We start from the raw sequence: 12,223 nt of genomic DNA, 5'->3' as shown, positions 1-12,223 counted from the left end.
AACGTTGATCAATGAGCACGTCACAATTTCACTTTTGACACTCTTGTGTAGTGCAGTTTAAACATGTCAGTCCGTTCATTTGCAGTATCGAATTTCACGAGACAACACGTGTGTATTCGTTGGCGTCTTAATTAGTACACTAATGTACGCGAAGGTGATTAGTAAAGCCCAGTGATATTTCGCACGGCATTTGAACGCAACGCCCCCTTCTATTTTTAAAACCCATTGACACCAACTTCTAAAATAAGACGTACTCTTTGTTTAAAGATACAGTGATCCAAAACCGCAACAATTGATAACTATCTGCCAGTATCATCTGTGGCCATTATTACCTAAATAGAGACCTGATCATTCATTTTATCTGACGTGAATTTGAAGTGCATTTTGTATTGCAGTAAGTCAGTGTAATATGAAGGCAATGGCGCCCTCAAGTGTTCATTTTGTGCAATTACACTACTTGATTCAGGCAATTTTGTGCAATTGCGCTGCTTGATTTGGGCAAAATACACGCCGTACATGTGCAGCTCGAAAGGAGGAACGTTACACAGACTGAGCAATGTGGCATGTTTACGTGCATGTGTGATTATTTTAATGAATTGAGGCAGTGTTTGTGTTGAATGTGCTCCAATAGTCTGAAAAGATATCAGCACTCTACATTCCTTCGTGAAGATGATGTCTCCAGGAGAGTAAAGGTCATTTATGTTGAGCAGATGAAAAATAAAAGGAAACATGCGCAGGAGCGGTGGAAACACTGTACTAGTGCACTGGTGGATTGAACTCTAAAAACTTGCATGACAACCTTGTTCTGACCACACAAATGCCGGAATAAAGAGATGATGCCATGTAGCGAGAATAATGGACAAGACTGTTAGTTGTGCATCTGTTGATGTGTGGTCAGAGCCAACGTGTGGTACCGACACCGGCACCTCTTCCAGTACGTTCCTTCTCTCCACTCTCCTCTCTGTGTTTAGATAAGAGTAGCAGCGCACTGGAGAAGACGAGCACACGGGGGCTTGTAAACCTCACTGAGGTCATGGGAAGCAACGTCCTGCAGCTGCCAAGGAATACTTGGGATTTACTCCACACCCGCCTTTAAATGCACGCACAATGGACATGCAGTAGCAGTAATACAGAGAAGTAGTTAGTAGGAGGTCATAAAGGCGGGGTCGAAGGAGGTAGAAGTCGAAGTAAAATTACGACTCGCAGCAATAGCAGTCAGAGTAGTCGTTGGAATTAGTTGGGTTAGCCGTACTAGAGAGTATGAGCAGTAGTATTAATAGTTTTATGAAATTGTAGTAGTAGTAGGAGGAGGTAGGTATTAGAAGTACAGTCAAACCTCATTTCAACGTGCCCCGTTTACATTTTCACCGCTATCACGTTCACCTTTCTAAGTCCCGATTTCACGACATTCATTTTCCATTTGGCGATTTTGCCGGCAGTGCCTTCATAACGTAAACGTCATTGTAGCGAGCAGATTTTTCTCAGAAAACAGCGAAAAGGCCTTCGTGGCGACGAACCGCGGGAAGCGAACCGCCGCTGCGACAACACAGCAAAACCAGAACACGGGCCAATCGTCATGGAAAAAGCTCTTTATTAGGTCACATCTGTCTGAAATAGATTGAAGAGAAAATGATTTGGCCATCATTCTATCAAGACCAAAAAGACAAGGAATGTTAATACCTAAAATGACTCCAAATCAGTGACATTAAAAATGGCATACATTGATATTAAGGTGCATACAGAATATAAGAACTCCCAAAATAAAGAGGAATGTCAGTACAATGCATTCTATATTGGTTAAAAGTTAGAAGCAAATATATTTTTTTCCATTCTTATCTTTTTGAGGCGTTAACATACTGCAATGTGTCAAACACACAAAGGGGCCAACCGAAATGTAAAAATGTTTCGGGATCAAACTCGGGTCACATTAATCCCTGAACATTTTTTGGTGTAAAGATGCACGTGAAAAACAACCAGAACAGGACAAGTCATTGTCCAATCGATTGTCTTTGCATCAAAATCTCACATTAGGCTTAGTCTTCTCCTTGTGAGTCCTGTTTCATGAACGTTTCCTGCAGGACAGAAAGGGGGGGGGGGGGGACAAACAACAATGACAAGATCAACAATCTCAAGCAGGGAATGTGGAGCGGCGTCATCTATGAGGCAGTTGCTCCTCCAGTAGATGGAAGCAAACAATAGCAAACGTTTGGGGGGGAAAAAAATAGCGCTGTAAAGTCAGCCACATAAGGAACGTCAGTGAAAGAAATCCGCTTGACAAACGTTGCGCCGGTCTGAAAGACGACAATCTTAACTCATTCAGTACCAGCCAATTCTGGACCAAGTCTGAAAAGACGTTTAAAAACGTCTTTGGGAGTGACTGAGTTAACATGATGAATGTTGTTTATTGTCAACCGGGGCCCATAAAGGGCCTTTTGGTTTTGCACTATAATTTGCTATTGTGTACAAGTACAGACCAATCATTACTCTCGGACCAAACAGTTGGTGCCGCAATCTTGTCTCTTTAGAATGCCACCGAAATTCCAAGTCATTACCTTTCGTGGTTGTTCCATCGGCATGCCGCCGGAGTTGAGAGCGGCAATCCGGTTCTCGATGTACGACACCTTAGAAGAGAAAAGAAAGACTAGAAATGCCGTGCTTGGAGGTGGGAAAAGGTCAACGTTTTCCTCACTTGGGTCTCGGCGTTCTGCACGTCGGCGGCGGCTCGGGCGATCTTGTCCTCCAGCTCAAAGAGTAATGCTGTCGAACCTTGGAAGCTTGACTTTGAGCCTTCCCCTTGCCATTTATCCTGCAGGCTTTCGATTGAACGGTCTTTCTGAAGAAACCACAGGCAGACAAAGACGACTAGAGAAGTCCATATATTGCCGGACACGTTAATTGTGGTGAACTCTCAAGGTTTTTTTTTTTTCCCCTGCGTTCAAAATTGTGGAGCGACCGCCTCCAGCTAATTTTCCGATTGATATTGCTCAACACGGTATAAAGCTCCAGTTGTGCTGATTGAGGGATTCATGTCCCTCTGCGGTAGCTTTGTATTTTAAGTGCAGTTGCGGTGTTCCGCCACTACGGAGGCGCCATAGCAACACAGGAAAGACCTGAAGCAACGGCTCACTTCCTCCTTCACCGAGCTCCGGTACGCCTCCGTGTCCGCACTCCGGATGCACGATCAATATGGGAACGATGACGTCATGTCCATAAATGAATAAATGTTATAATATCAACATCATTTCTTTTTTTTCACCTTGCAGAACTTGTAAGTTCACTTTATGAATCCTTACCCAAGAGGTTGTGGACTCTGAGAAGAGGCCTTTATGATGCAAGTTTGAAGAAGACGTGCATGTCATGGCGCACGGTCAGGATGGTAGCGCCTCGGCCTCAATTTGAGCCAGAACCCCCCCCCCCCCCGAAAAACTGACATGTGAAACAGTTTGGACGATTTGGTTTCGTGCGCCTCGCTTTTGCGTTCGGCCCTGCCTGACACGTTTGCCTGTAGTGGAACATTCATCCCCGGAGGTCTGGAAGAAGCCTGTTCCACAACCAATTAGAGCTCAGAACGGTAGTGGGAACAATCTAGCCTTGAGGCAGTAGCAAAGTTTAACCCTTATATTGTCGTGTCGTGTAAAATGAAAAGAAAGCGCCTCTCGTCGGCGAAGTGTCAAGAAGCATTGCCATAAAGCTGTCACAGCACCAACCGCTGTCCTGGCTTTCATTAGTGTTCTGTTGGAAGGACTGATGTTTCCCTCCTTTCATGACATGCTGCACTTATCCTAATGTACAGAGTGAAATGTATACCATAAGTTGATCGATGACTCCTGTCCAAAATGGAAGGCTACTGCCCCCCCCCCCCCCCATTTTACTAGCAAGAAAAAAAATGTAGAACAGCGCGCAAAGTCGTGCCAGACCACCCAATCGAATCTGGGTGGTTGAAGCCTCTTCTGCCACGTCTGTTCCCACTCGTGTGAGATGATTCGAATCCGTGGCTGTGGATGGCAAGCATTCAACAGTCCAGCGCTACACCCATGACCACATCTTATATAGTCACGCTATACTTGACATTACCAGTGATGATGCGTCGGACTGACCCGAACCCCGACCCTCCCAAAAATCGGATCGCAATAAAAGAGCATAAAGAAAACTTTCCATACGCTTTGAATGAATGCCTAAAAATGTCAAAGAGGCATTCATGAAAATAAAGGGGGGGGGGGGGGGGGAACCCTAATGTCGGCCTCAAATTCTGGCTTTTGCTTATCCGAGCAGTGTTGATGCGAATCAAGCGGGAGTTGGCGCCGTCATTCGTCAGGCACGCGCCGTCGGAGTAGCGAAGGTTGTTAGCCAAAATCCTAGCGGCTATCAACAACCTCATTCGTCAGTTTTAATGTGTTCTTGTGTTGTGTTGCGTTTCTGTTCATTGACGTGCTCATTGATCGCTTATCCATGACTCCCTGAGGAATGTTTATTTGATTTTGCATTAGAAAGCAGAAGGAAACGAAAGACACGTTTAAGTGGAGCGCCGACAAACGTCCGGCTGTTCCTGTGTTTAATCCTGGGGAAGATTGTGGGATCCATTCAGAGGTATTTGACATCATCTTTCTGCAAACTTCAACGAAAGCCTCTTGAAAACGTCGCTAAAATGCGTCTGTTTCTAAAGATCCCTACTTCAGAGCGAAATACTGATAGGAGACGGGACCACCTGACTCAAGATGGCCCGCCAAGAGAGCCTTTTTGGAGGGGCGCGACTGGCATACGCCTTCCCCGCTCAACTTTTTGGAATCGAGTTTTGGTGCACACGCAATCCTACCTTCTGAGAGTTGGTCGGCTCATTCAATCCGGGGACCAGCGCGCTTCTTCCGGGAGTGGATCTGCAAGGTACTCCGGTCAACATTTTGTCTGCCTCCCGACTTGAGAGCGACCGGTTGGACTCCGCCTCGTCGGAACTCAGGCTGCGGTCGCTTATGTCGCCCGCCATTGCAATCAGCTTTCGTCTCAGTCGATGCTCCTCCACGTCCACGTCTTCCCACCCGGAGAGAGGGGAGGTGCTCTCTCGGCCACCAGGAGTCTCCGTGTCCTGCAGGGAACAAGCGTCAGACGCCTTTCGGGTGGGTAGCCGCGGCATACGTATCAAGAGGATGCTTGTTTTTGAGAGAACCGTGACATCCTATTTACCTGGGAGGAGGTCGGAGCGATCTGCAGGCGGCTTAAAAGGTTCTCGATGGCTGACATTCGTCGGCTCAGGTCAGTGATCTGTGGGACACGCGATCGGTGCATCTATTGTTACTCTGAACTTTTCTTCCCGTGGCTTGAATTCGGAGAGGTCGTTTGAGTACAAACATAAACTGCAGCCATTGGGAGCCATCAGAACCATCTCTCCGACGATTGACGTCTGCTCTGCTATCGGTTTGTGTTCCCTTTGTGCCGCGAGGCTCGCTGTGAGACGAATTGAGCATGACCCAAGACGTGCATTGCAGAAAGAAGGCCTGGCTGCGCTAACATGAGGCCCTTTTCTCAGAAAGCGGGGGGGGGGTTCCTCTTACATCCCCGTAAAACGTTTTTCGAATTCAAGACCTTACAATTGCCATGTGTGCGAATGTAAGTGTGAATGGGGGCTCAAAATTCTCCTTGAGGTGCGACGCGAGTGTGGATGACCAATCGTCTATATCTATTATTACCCCTGTGATTGACTGGCAAACAGTCCGGGGTGTACCCCATTTCTCGCACCAAAAAACATCTTAAATAAATAAACAAACAAACAAACAAATATTTTAAAAAAAAACAAATACTTGAAATCGTCCGTAGCTATGAATGGTTATGTCGATCGACCTTTCCAGGGTGTGGCCCACTTCTCTCATCCAAAATCAACCGGAACAGGCGCCAGTTGAACTCTGATCAGGACACGCGGGACAGATAATAGATGGAAGGATCGTAAAGGACAATTGACCTGTGGCGGCCGGTTGGGGTAGTTGAGGCTCTCCTGGGACACATCGTCACGGGGTCCCAAATGAGCACGGCAGACCGGAAAGGCCCGTCGCAGATCAGCGTCCTCCTCTGAGTCATCATCATCATCATCAGGGCCCAGGAAGTAGCTGCTGCCTCCCCCCAGGGGTCCCCCGGCACTCCCGCTGCCACAAGAAGAGTAGCTGAGCCCGGACATGCAGCAAGACTGAACCGTTCGGTTTTCTGAGTAGACAAGGTCATCTATGCAAAAAAACAAACAAACAAAAAATCATGGCCTTATGTAGAAATCCAAATCATAACCAACGATGTTTTCATCCCACAATTTTCTCTGACTCTTTACCTTGTTGTGGAGTCAAGCTACGAACAGACCCAACATCCGGAACTTTGCGTTGGTCTTTCAAGAATTGTTGGAAAACAGAAGCCATGTCGGATTCCCTTCTGCCCAGATTCATCAACTTGATGTCATCAGGAGCCAGAATCTAGAAGAAGTCGTCACTGAGAGATGACATTCTTGAATTTCATTTTTCAACTTGCGCGGCAACTACATGCAAAACAAGTAAAAGTCGAAAGGACACGTCTGGAATCGGATCCGATTGGAACGGCAGCCATTTTGTTTTGAAGCCATTTTGGAAGAAAGTTTGCTTGCACGGCGCATACCTGGTGAGAGCATCGTCTCGATTCGGCGAAATAGTCGCAGCGCAAACCAAAATCGATGGGGTCGACGGTGAGACGCCTTCTGTTTTTTTCCATCTTGCGAGAGCAGAAAATAAACAAATAATGAAGAAAGTTTTTACGATGAGCTCCACCATGACGACTTCCAAGATTCCGCGGTCAGCTACTGTACCTGATTATAGCGTTGTGAAGCCATACAACTGCCTTCGCATCCGAGAGCTGGTGGGGAAAATATGTCATCGACGCATGGATACATTTTTGACAGCGGGGAGTTTTTGGCCTAGCGCCGACCTTGTCGTATGCTACATCCACAAGCGCTGAGCAAAAAGCAGATGTTTTGTCACTTAACGTCATCCGTCCGTCTACGATACAAGGTTAAAATTTGGTAGCGGAATCCTAAAGTCAGCTTTGCCTTTCAAAGACTTGACGTCAAAACGAACGCTAAAGCTCGGGACAAAGTTGCAAAGTTGGCAAGACCGAGTAGTCCTCGCTCCGCCTCCGGCCGTCATCAGTACAAAAGGCGAGTGCGCGCAGGTCAGCGAGCGATATGAAATTGTGAACCAAAATGGTGTGACGCGTCTCCTTCAAAGAGTGACAAACAATGTTTTAGGGAGCCTTTGCGGTACTAGGACGGACTTACTGTGGACTTCAGGGTTGCTCTGCGTGTCGTATTTGTGATGCTCTGCGGGGAAAACAAACAACCAACTTCACATCGACTTTCGACAGCACTTGGCCTCATTTGGGTTGAGGGAGAGCCGGAGCCCCTCCCCAGCTGTTGTTGTGACGAGAGAACCCCGGACAGGTCACCAGTCAATCCCCGGAAGCAACCACTCACACTCGCTTCCGCGCGCTCGGGCGGTTCACAGAATTCCCCCAATCTGACACGCACACTTTTGGAACGTGCCCGAGTGCAAACTCCACGACAGAGGCAGGCAAGGGTCGAGATTTGAACCCGCGGCCTCAGAACGGCGAGGCAGGCAAGCGAACCGTTTAACGCGGCGCCGCTCCAAAAATCTCCTTTGCGGACGAGTTAGACAACAAAATGCAGATGAAAAGCGCCGCTTGCCGCTATAAGACGACACCCTGCAAGCTTTTGGAGCCCCAAGGCACCGCAAAAGAAAGCAGACGGCCCACAGGCGCGGCAAACCCGTGCGAAGTCATGCAAGTTGCATTTAATCCCCGCAGTCACATGAATGTCTGCGGCCGAGCGGCCGGTGAGCGCTGGATATTTATTTGGGGGGGGGGGGAGGGGGGTGTGGGAGGGGGGAATCTAATTGGATTCCATGTCATTAGTTGTTTTGCATTTTGGACCCACTTCACTCCGGAACCGATTTCATCCAAACAAACATTCGCGAAGTTGAGCTTTCTTCTGGGAGCAGATCGTATCATTCCTCGGCGGACATGTGACCGGACGATCACAAGGTCCGCTGAGCAAAGCCCTGCCAACCGGCGCTCGCTCCGCATCCTTTCCCCCCCCCCAAGCGTGTGACTCAGTTCCGAGCGGTACCGGCACACACAGCTGCATCTGCACAATTCACTCGCGTATCGATGATCTCACAAGGAGACTTGATTTACACGCTCGGGCGTGAGGATATATTTGGACGGGCTTCCACAAATTCATCGGTACCGAGTGGGGAGAGGATGAAGAAATGACAGCTGGCGCGTTGGCCAATCGGCAAAAGGGAGTAAAGACGCCAGAGCCATAAACTCTGCCGATCTCTGTCACTGAAGATCCCAACCGCAATCGACTCGGTGTGTCTTTATTAACGTTGTGTCATCATCTGCAGATAAATACTGAAGTAAATACACAGTAGGTGAAAACTCTTACTTACGAACAATAAGCAAGTGTTAGTAGATCATAAATTCCCACCACCGGTTGGTCCCGAGTGGCAAGAACATGCGATCTTTCCAGAGGACGGGGAAAAAAAGCTGACAGAGACCCCACAAAAACTGCGGCTGCGAGGAGCCAGAAAGGGGGGCGGGGGGGGGGGGGGAGATGGAAAAGATTAAATCCCATCAGAGATTTGGCAGGCCGCTAATGTATGACATATTATCCCCAAAAACCCCGACTCCATGTCACAAGATTGAAGACGCTCACGCAAATCACTTCGTTTTTGTTGGGGGGGGGGGGGGGTTTAGCTCCTTGAGCAGCACCATTAAACCCCTGTTAGGATTTTTTTTTTGTTTTTTTTTTTTTTGTCTGGGATTTACCTGGAAGGATGTACGGCTCACCAATGCACAAATGAATTGGATTTTGCGCCATTTGTCATGGCGTCGACTAGCCAACTTGATGTTACGGTTCTACATCCAGCTGTTAAATAATGTCCCGCATCGGGGCTGTCTTGTTGTGCGAGTGAAAACGGGCTCCCTCCACATCTTGTGTGCTCGCCCACAGAAGAACATCCGGGGGGGGGGGGGAGTAATGGAGAGCAGTTGAGCTCAACCCTGTTCCATGCGTGTCCTGTGGGGCAGAAAGGGTTGGATCGTTCCCCAGAAGCAGACAAAACTTCACGCGTTCCATTTTAGAGCTGCTCGGAGAGCCCACAGTTCTACACAAAAACACAACAAGCCGAAACTGAACCCTACAGGTGGGATCGTTCTCTGCGACGCAGAAACTGTTACGACTGGCGAGCAGTCGGGAGAGGCTCCGCCTCCCCAACCCCGAACAAGATCAGTGGCGGAAAATTGATGCTGATTGATGCAATTACAATAATCGATGCGGTGATTCACGGCACCCCAGGAGCGGCGCGTCGGTTTTCTTTTCCGCTTGCCAACTGCCTCCCAAAATGCACAGGCTTTCATTGTTGACTGCCAAATATTTCCGATCAGCTGCTGAGATTCAGTCTCCGTGCTGAAAGGTCGTAAAAGTGCTTGCCGACAGCGCCGGTCTTTCATTTGACTTCCCGCACATTTTCACGTGGATCCGCCATTGCAACAACGATTCGATGAGCCGCGTGTCACTCAAAACCAAATTCACTCTCACGGCGCCCCCGCAATTGGCTCGCAACCGGTCCGGGGCGTCGCCCCCGGACAGCTGGGAATGCGTGGTGGCTCCAGCCCAGCTGAGACCTTCGCGAGGGCAAGTGCAAAAGAAATCCGATTACTCACTTGCATCGTCATCATCATCATCATCAGAAGAGTATGCGTGTTTTCCACGGAGTCTCTCGAAGAGCGATCGCATCACCTTGGCGCTGCCAAAACGCTTAAAGCGCATTCGCATGTTCTTGTGGTACCATTCCAGGCTGCCAATCTTAAGGACCCTTTCGGAGAAATCACAGGGGGGGGGGGGGTCACAAATAAACAGAACGACGGGTCAACAAGCAAACGGAAGAAGGCCGCAAGCGCCGTGTGCGGCCTTTGTGTGCTCAAGTTTGATGCTGCTTACGTCTGTGGTATGTAATCCTTCATCTGAAATGAGCTTGACACTTTCCAGAGATCCGATCAGTCTTGGAAGCCAATGGAAATTAAAAAAATAACAAAACGGAAATCACGCTGAATATGTTTGCTCTGCTATCCCGTATGCATCTGGCGCATACAGAAGACTCACCAGAAACATGTTACTACCTCTGTGAAGTTCGCTTTGAGAAGTCGGAGAAAAAAAAAAATAGCCACCAGCTCCAGTTTATCCCATCGGCGCAATTTTGCCCGGACTCTTGCCCGAAACGCAACAGGAAGTGCTAGCTTTCATTTGCAATTGTGCTTTTATGATGTTTAACAACATTGCAAGATCGAAACTTTTCCCATTGTCGTGCTTTTACGGGGGCCAGCAAACGACCAAATTCTATCCCGACAAAGGGCTTCTTCACTTGGCAACGTTTCCTACCTGGCCATTTGACAAGGAGCGCACACCCAGCCGAGCTCCTTTTTGTTGTAATGGCTGCAGGACCCGCAGATGGGCAGATGACAGTCCAGGCAGCGGCGCTTCTTGTTCACCAAAAACTTGAAAGCTTTCAGACAGCGAATGCAGTGAGACTGCGTCAAATTCGCCCAGTCGGCAAGCATCTCTCTTTTACAGTCTTCTTGCTCAATCTTGGTCTTGAGCTCTCTAAGGGAAGAACATCAAAGCAATATTGAAGATTTACACAAAGGGGAGGTCAACCCACCCCCTTCAAATTTCCTGACAATATATCCTGTGTAGCCCCACTAGTCTAAATACGGCATTCAGATTAATATTAAGTTTGTGGCAAATGAGTTAAGTGGTAAAATGCATCCTTTTTTAGGAGATGGTGCGCACGATGACAAGTTATTGTCTCCAGGCACTTGATACAGACACGATACAAATAAATAAATCAGGCATATGAATTCTCATTTAGAAGACTTTCATTTCAGAAATAAAAAAAAATCCCAAACAAGGGACTCAAGCTAATGTTTTATGTAGTATGGAGGAAACTGTAAGTCTACCGGTTGTTTTCTTCCCTCCAAAAATAAAAATAAAAAAAATCGAGCTGTGCGTCTGACAATGTTCAGTGTATCTAATCCATTTGAACCTTGCAAATACTTTGAGTAAATAACTGCGAGGCACGTTTGGCAAGTTGCTGTTTGCGCTACAGTGAGGCTTTATACCGAGAGGTCTTGAGACTTCAAGCAAAAGTGCTACTCAAACAAACACATCCTTCCTTTCCCTTAGTTTGACTTGGCGTTGTTTCTTTTATGAATGACTTCAGCACTTTGAGCAAATGTGCCACGACCTGCAGCAAAATGATGCCCATGACCGTATTTTCACAATCAAAAGGCGCACTTTAAAAGCCTTAAATTTCCTCTGTAACGGACGGGGGCGCCTAATAATGCGGGTCGCCTTGTGTACGCACCGAGTTCTAAAATCTGTGAATGCTGTTGTGTGACTTCGATGAGGGGTTCCGCTTGAAACGGCCATTAGCCAGTGAGGCGGCGCCGGGCGAGTTACGCCACAATTTGCGAACGGATCGGCCACATTTCGGAGGAGCCGCGCGGCAACGAGAGCGACTCTGACAAGGACGCGAGGGAACCTGCCGTGTTTGATTGTGAACTTGCCCAGCTGTTCACTTCACAGACAGAAGATGAGGACTTGGATGGATTTGAGGACGAGGATTGATCCAAAAATAACTAAATACTTCAATAAAGTACAAACAAAATCTGTTTTGCACCTGCTGACTTTTAAAAACAGATGCTAGCGTGCGTGCATGCTATCGTATTTTTTAAGCTAGGTTTTACCAGTGCCTGCGTCCAATAATACAGCGCGTCTTGGGTATGTGTTTAACACAGAAATAGCACTTGTAACTGACACTAAGCCTTTTAATACGGGGCGCCGTATAATCGGGAAAATATGGCATTCAAAATGCACTGGCCGTAAAAGTGAAGGAAGAGAAGAAGAAAGAAATCAGGCAACTAGTCCCAGAGATCAGACACGGGCTTGTTTGGCGGAATCTGGCAGGACACCCAAGGAGGAATGAGAGGATGCTTGTTTTTCACTCCGGCTCGCATCATGAGATCATTGTCCAGATCAATAGGTTAAATGGAATACACTACTTTCTTAATATGCCGCTAAACCTCAGCAGATTTGGCTGCTGGCCATGAACCATCCTGTAACTCTGGCCTAATTTGAAAC

The 12,223-nt window shown here is 47.7% G+C and overlaps 1 protein-coding gene across 5 annotated transcripts in view; it reads right to left on the bottom strand.

The window, feature by feature from the left end:
* Positions 1-1,574: 1,574 nt before the first annotated feature.
* mlphb (melanophilin b) overlaps positions 1,575-12,223 on the bottom strand; it is a 90,048-nt gene continuing 79,399 nt past the window's right edge. For 3 of the 5 annotated variants that reach the window (XM_086123997.1, XM_086123996.1, XM_086123998.1), the window contains 12 exons: positions 10,463-10,684; positions 9,748-9,899; positions 7,280-7,321; positions 6,812-6,858; positions 6,625-6,717; positions 6,308-6,446; positions 5,951-6,207; positions 5,179-5,256; positions 4,814-5,080; positions 2,690-2,833; positions 2,553-2,621; positions 1,575-2,072 (listed from right to left, as the gene is read on the bottom strand). In XM_086123997.1, coding sequence (XP_085980123.1) covers positions 2,034-2,072; positions 2,553-2,621; positions 2,690-2,833; positions 4,814-5,080; positions 5,179-5,256; positions 5,951-6,207; positions 6,308-6,446; positions 6,625-6,717; positions 6,812-6,858; positions 7,280-7,321; positions 9,748-9,899; positions 10,463-10,684 — 1,549 coding nt within the window. In that variant the 3' untranslated portion in view covers positions 1,575-2,033. Of the gene's footprint in view, positions 2,073-2,552; positions 2,642-2,689; positions 2,834-4,813; positions 5,081-5,178; positions 5,257-5,950; positions 6,208-6,307; positions 6,447-6,624; positions 6,718-6,811; positions 6,859-7,279; positions 7,322-9,747; positions 9,900-10,024; positions 10,086-10,462; positions 10,685-12,223 lie in introns of those variants that run through there. The other 2 variants (XM_086124000.1, XM_086123999.1) reach the window with 2 other exon arrangements.

Source organism: Hippocampus guttulatus, chromosome 11 (assembly GCF_054856545.1).
Source record: "Hippocampus guttulatus isolate MCC_2025c chromosome 11, RoL_Hgut_1.0, whole genome shotgun sequence".
Lineage (NCBI taxonomy): Eukaryota > Metazoa > Chordata > Actinopteri > Syngnathiformes > Syngnathidae > Hippocampus > Hippocampus guttulatus.
Note: the sequence above shows the minus strand (reverse complement) of the source record. Positions and strands in the feature narration are given on the sequence as shown.